The sequence below is a fragment of the Drosophila nasuta genome, chromosome 2L (assembly GCF_023558535.2).
Source record: "Drosophila nasuta strain 15112-1781.00 chromosome 2L, ASM2355853v1, whole genome shotgun sequence".
Lineage (NCBI taxonomy): Eukaryota > Metazoa > Arthropoda > Insecta > Diptera > Drosophilidae > Drosophila > Drosophila nasuta.
In genome coordinates, this window is record NC_083455.1 from 27,326,879 (window position 1) to 27,333,111 (window position 6,233).

The following is a 6,233-nucleotide window of genomic DNA, read 5'->3' on the forward strand; positions in this document are numbered from 1 at the left end:
CTCTTTTGGACTAGCATTTTGGGTAGGCCGCTTTGTGGTAGTTCATTGTCGACTAATTTGCTGCAATTTACAGGGCTTTCAGCATGCATAGCTGCAACCAGTGCGAAGCAAAACCAATTTTTTAATTGAAAAATTAAATGCAACACTTGAGTGCCGCCGTTGCCGTTGCCGCTGTCGACACCGACAGAGGAAAAGTTTGCTGCAACAACTTTTTACACCTGCAGTAGTGGCGGGGTAGAAAATCGAGCAAGTTTTATAATTTCGTTAACATCAGCAAAAGGCAAACGCGTCGTCCTACGTCCCACATCCGTGTTCTGCAACAAAATGAGAGCAGCAAAAATAAGAAGGGGAGAAAAAAAACGAAAGAAAACAAGAAAAACGCTTTGTAAAAGTGTAAAGTTTTGTTTCATGTTTTGGTTTCTCGTTAAAAGGTATTTCGGTTTTTCTTTGTTCTTTTTGTTATTAACCAATTTGCCGAAGTGCACTCAAGTTTACGACAAAGGCGCAAATAGTGCGTGCAAACGAAGAAAAAGATCATAAGAGGGCGCAAAAAAACTTTAAATATTGAAATGAATTTATGGAAAAAAGCCTAAAGAGTCAATAGATAGAGTCAACAAGTAAGAAAGCTACATCTACATATCTAGTTTTAATCAAAGCAAAACATTTTAAGAGATCCCAAATTAATACACCAAAAATGTAAAAATTTACTAGACTTAAGTATATTGGTATTTTGTTATAATACTAGTATTATTTCTTAGATAAGTTTAAAAATACCAAATTAATATATCAAAAATATACCGAATTCTATATTTGGTATATTATTATTACCAAAAATTAAAAAATATACCCAAGTCTATACTTGGTTTATTATTATAATACTATTATTATTTTTTAGAAATGTTCGACAAACATTTTAAAAATACTTTGAATATTGAAATAAAATTATGGAAAATGCCTAAAGAGTCAACAAGTAAGAAAGCTATAGCTACCTAGTTTTAATAAAATAAACTATTTTAAAAGATACCAAATTAATATACCAAAAATTCAAAAATATACCCAAGTCTATACTTGGTATATTATTTTACTACTAGTACATACAAACATTTTAAAAATACCAAATTAATATATTAAAAATATACCGAATTCTATATTTGGTATATTATTATTATACTATTAGTATTTCTTAAACATGTTCTGTAAAACATATTAAAATATACCAAATTTATATACCATTACATTTTCAATTCTAATTGAACAAGTTTTGTTTTCTATCTTTTCAGAAATTTATATTTGATGGTAAGTTTATTCCATTGATATTAATACGAAGTATTGTTTTCACACCAGATATTGTGGTGCAAATAGCATGCAACAACTGAGCTTAATTGTTAAGTCTCACAAAAGACACACGACATTGTAACTAAATACATTTAAATCCTGCTGTGTGTTTGTGTGTGTGTGTGTGTGTGTGTCTGTTGAGTAGTTGTTGCTTTTAGCGGACGTGCGACTTTTATCCAGGTGAAAGGTGTTAATTGAGTGGCTTCATTTGCTCCAACGGAAATGCCCATCAATTAAGGTAATCACGCAACAAAGTCACACCGCATGCCACGCCCCCAAGAGGCAGAAGCCAGAGCCGGAGCCGGAGTCAGAGCCAGAGCCAGAGCCTGAAGAGCAGAGCCAAAATGTCCGACTGTTGTCTGTGCTGTGGTCGTTGGCATTAACGACGACCGTCTAAAAAACTGCGTGACTGACACGCTCCTCGTTCACTTCCCATTTCCGCATTCACATTCACGTTCACATTCACTTCCATGTTCACGTTCACGTTCACGTTCATGTCGCAAGTCCAAGTCTGGCTGCCCATTGAGGAAGTGTGTGGGGAGTGTGAAGGGCAGGGGCAGTCGGGACATTTTTGGGGGCTGGTGTTGGCTTTTGTGCTTGGCTTTGTTAGTCTGACACAAAAGGCAAAAAGCGCTACTAATTGGCCGGCTAACTGAAAGTGGCTGCGGCTTTTTCTATTCACATGTCAATCAAAGCGGCACACACACACACACACGCACACCCATTTGAGCATATCAATTTCAAAAGGAAAAACTGCTGAGAAAATTTTGCGACTCTCCCGCTGTGACAATCAATTCATTACCAAGCCTCAGTTGACAAATTTTTGAAATGCCAAACACAGTTGTATTCGAACACAGCTTGAATTTAGCATACATCTCCGTCTCTGTCTCTAGCTTTGTTCCCTCTCTCTCACTCTCTTTTGCAATGCAAATATGCGAGAGAGCATAAAGTGTGCGCTGTGAAACGTGCTGCAACATCAAATGATGAGATTATCGTAAACTCGAGCAGCCGCCATAAACCAAAAGCGAGTGAGCGACTCTCCATGCCATGCGAGAGGCTGAGGCTGAGGCACTGAGGCCTGGGCTGGCAGTAAAAAACGCTTAATAGTCCATTAAAGGGATTAACACAGGGCCCAAATAGGCGAACAAATTCCTCGACATGACCCAGGACAGTCCTTCACCTCCTGCTCCTGTTCCTGCTCCTGCTCTTCAGCTGGTACAAAAATCAAATAGCAATGATTGCGACTCGGCCAATGCTGCGTATGAGCGATATTGAAATGTATAGAAGCAGCAGAATCGAATTGTACCGCATGTCCTGCCATTCGTCGCAGGCTTAACATAGGCAAATTAAACTAAGCTCGCCAAATGGCGTTTCAGTCACGTTTCAAGTAATTCGCCAAATGGCTTCAACTCCATTCTCGCTCTCTGTTTTGCCCAAAGCAAACCAAATGCGAAGCATAAACACATGCAATAAGTACAAATAAAACAAAAATATCACGAGAATTGAATACCCTTGGAAAAGAAAGTGATGTAAAGAGCAAAACTAAATCGTATGGAAGCAAAAATTTAAATGATGATAATAATAAATAGAATAGTTATTTCTTAAAAAAGGAAATGCCAGTATTTGATTTTTTCTTAATCAATATAGTAATTTCTTAAAGATTTCTTCTCATGTCATATCATAAAGTTGTTAGATCTTCAAATCTGATACTGAAAGAGTCAAGATCTTCATAAGGAAGTGTATGCTAGCACTGCGCAATCAGTAAATAATGCAATAAAAATGGCATACAAAAGAAAACGGACTCACACACACACACACACTCAATAACATAACAGGCAAATCATAGCTAAACAAAAAAAAGAATGAAATAACAACAACAGCATAAAGCGAAACAGCAAGAAATCATAAATGTAATTGAAGAATTTTATGCGTCAACCATTTGAGGCAGGGAAAGAAGAAGTGGAGACCAGGAATGGGTGCTAAAATGGAAATTCCTTCCTTCCCTTCCACCGCTGCCATCCACAACTCTCTTTCTCGGTGAATGTTGTGCAAATAAAAGTTGAAATTGTCGCAAATTCGAAGAATAAAACAAGAAATTTTCCACAAAGCGCGCAAAGCTGAAAAAGGCGTTTGCTGCGACACGCGCCCCTCCCCACACACACACACACCAGCCCCTCGTCAGTCAAAAATTTGAGACGCTTCCCTCGCACCTTCGAGTTCTGGGAGAACCTTTAACACGATACGCGTATGACGTTGACGCTTTTCCATTTAAACTTTCCGCGACAGCTGTGGGATCTGCTGTGACACATTCACCCACACATACGCACACACAAACGCATAGACACCCACCCATACATATGTAGAATGGGCGCCCGTTCGGTTTATTGCCAGCAATCAATTAAAACGGCAAAGTCATTTGTGACAAAAACATTCACAGACATTTGACTTTACCCCTGGCATCCGCCGTAGAAAATCGATATGTGTATTGTACTAACATATATACACACTTATGTACACACACATACGCATACACATACACGCATGTGTACTGTAATATTTCAATGTCATGCAGCTGAAAGGCCAAATGAAAAGAAAGGAGAAAGGAAAGAGAGAGGATATGGGAATGGGACTCATTTCGGTACAGACTGCAATTGCCGAAGCGCCTGAAACAAAGAAAGTGCCAAGGACATTCGGCAGTCGTGTTAAAAGCATGAACATATACTTCATAAATGCTTTTTTGCCTTCAGCAAGCCGACAACACATTCAAAATTTCATAAATTTGTTGTAAGTACCGATTCTTCAATGTCTTATTTTCCGTATAAACTGATTTATGGGAGAAACGAAATACGAGTATATTGTCAACTTATATACTCAATATACCAACAACATAGTTTTTGGCATATTTTTAGTATATTCGGTATATTAAGTCTTGGTTGCTTTGGCTGACAATATGGTATAATTTGCAATCTTTGGTATATTTTGAGTATACCAAATATCAATATGCAAAAAACACATCCGTTGGTATATTTCAGAGTATTTACGGTTTTCAAAATGGCTACCGGTTATCTCACAGTCGATCACACTCGACTAGAGCTTTCTTACTTGTTATTATTATTTTTGACTAAAAGTTCTACATGATTTTCCATTGTAAAATTGAATTTCGTTGTAAAGAACTTTATTGAGTAAATAAGTTTATTTATACACTGTGAAAAATCTGCCCTAAATTATATAATTACACTCAAACAGTGAAATCGATTTTTATCAGCACTGCGAGTAAAGCAGCTTAGACTATTCGCGGCCTTATCATCATGACAGCTGTCTTCATCGAATGGTTATGTCTTCGGAATGTGAACCAATTGATACCATAACCATGAGTGTGGTTTCCCCAAGTTCCAGTTAGAAGGCTGCAAATAGCAGAAATTAGACACAAAGTAACCATAAAACAAGTAAGAAAGCTACAGTCGAGTGTACTCGACTGTGAGATACCCGCTACCCATTTTGAATAAAAGCAATATATTTTGCGGTATTATTCTCAAAATATACCAAATATACCAAATGGTATATGTGGTATATCGATATAGTACCGCATTCAAAGTATACCATAGACGGCTCAATATACCAGATTGTCAGCCAAAGCAACTAAGACCCCTAGTAATTAAGCGTTTTTGCCCATACAAAAGTATTTCTTCAATAACTTCGACAATTTTTATCTGATCGCAACCAAATTTTCAATCATAACTACTATAGTTATTATTTTATATACCAAAATTCGCAACTCTTGCTTTAAAATTACGCTTGTTATTCGATTATTTTGATTTGCGGGGCGGAAGTGGGCGTGGAAAAAAATTTGGAACAAACTTGATCTGCGTGCAAACATAACAAATGCTGTCAAAAAAAAAAAAAATTATAGCTCTATCTCTTATAGTCTCTGAGATCCAGTGTTTAATACGGACAGACGGACATGGCTAGATCGTCTCGGCTGTTGACGCTGATCAAGAATATATATACTTTATAGGGTCGGAGATGCCTCCTTCTACCTGTTACATACATTTCCTGTCGGCACAAAGTTATAATACCCTTCTAACCTATGGGTAGCGGGTATAATGAAAACTCTATTCACACCTTTCGTGACAAGCATGATACCACCAGCCACCTTTATAGGCATCGACACAGGGCCTTTCTGGCTGAAGATCATTATGACGATCAATGGTAGAAAATTTCATTCTAAAATGTTTTTCGAGTGAATCTCCAGCAGTTCCTTCGCCCTTGCTCAGAGTGTTTAACGCATAATCTTCTTCTTCGCTTGCGATTCCAAATCTTTTGAACGTTTCAAAACGTGCATCGTTATCGAAATCCATAACCTGCACTAGCAGCTCCATAGTATTCTCTGATGTCAACGCATGAATTTTATCTAATCCTAAAATGAACTCGCCATCCAAATTCCCGAAGCCCTTCTTGTAAATGTTCCATTTCCGATGAAAGTTCTCAGTTCCATCAGAACGACGCAAAATAACGGTCCAACCACCTCCTCGAGTTTTCGCATCGCAATATACTCTGAAGGGTTTATCACTGAAGCTGGGAATGAGCACATTGTGGATTCCACTCGTTGTAATATTAGCACAATTTCGACCATACGATTTAAGGGTTTCGTTAATTTCCAATGATCTTTGCTGGCGCTCTAATTGATCTCTGGGATAATTTTAATAAATTTTTATTCCAAAAAGAAATTGAACTTTGCATGCTTACTTTATGTCGAGAATCTCCGATTTAAGAGCCGTCATATTTTGCCCGGTGTTCTGAACAGCAGCAGTGTAATAAAATGCAGAAATAATGCATATTGTGGTAAGCAAGAATTTCATGATGAGTTTCAAGTTTTTCATGATGTCAGCTGAAATAAA

At 37.5% G+C, this 6,233-nt stretch overlaps 1 protein-coding gene across 1 annotated transcript; it reads right to left on the reverse strand.

Annotated features, from left to right (window-relative positions):
- Positions 1-4,503: 4,503 nt before the first annotated feature.
- LOC132797746 (ficolin-2-like) lies at positions 4,504-6,233 on the reverse strand. The gene is made up of 3 exons (XM_060809527.1): positions 6,082-6,233; positions 5,458-6,024; positions 4,504-4,739 (listed from the first exon to the last, which is right to left on the reverse strand). The coding sequence occupies exons 1-3, from the start codon at positions 6,213-6,215 to the stop codon at positions 4,619-4,621; spliced, it is 822 nt and encodes a 273-aa protein (XP_060665510.1). The 5' UTR covers positions 6,216-6,233; the 3' UTR covers positions 4,504-4,618.

What these genes read in the sequence shown, in the direction of transcription:
- LOC132797746 (XM_060809527.1), bottom strand. Translation starts at nt 6,215, where the DNA reads ATGAAAAACTTGAAACTCATCATGAAATTCTTGCTTACCACAATATGC. An exon ending in TCGGAGATTCTCGACATAAA is followed by an intron (nt 6,025 to 6,081) that starts GTAAGCATGCAA and finishes AAATTATCCCAG; the next exon opens with AGATCAATTAGAGCGCCAGC. An exon ending in TATCATGCTTGTCACGAAAG is followed by an intron (nt 4,740 to 5,457) that starts GTGTGAATAGAG and finishes TGCTATTTGCAG; the next exon opens with CCTTCTAACTGGAACTTGGG.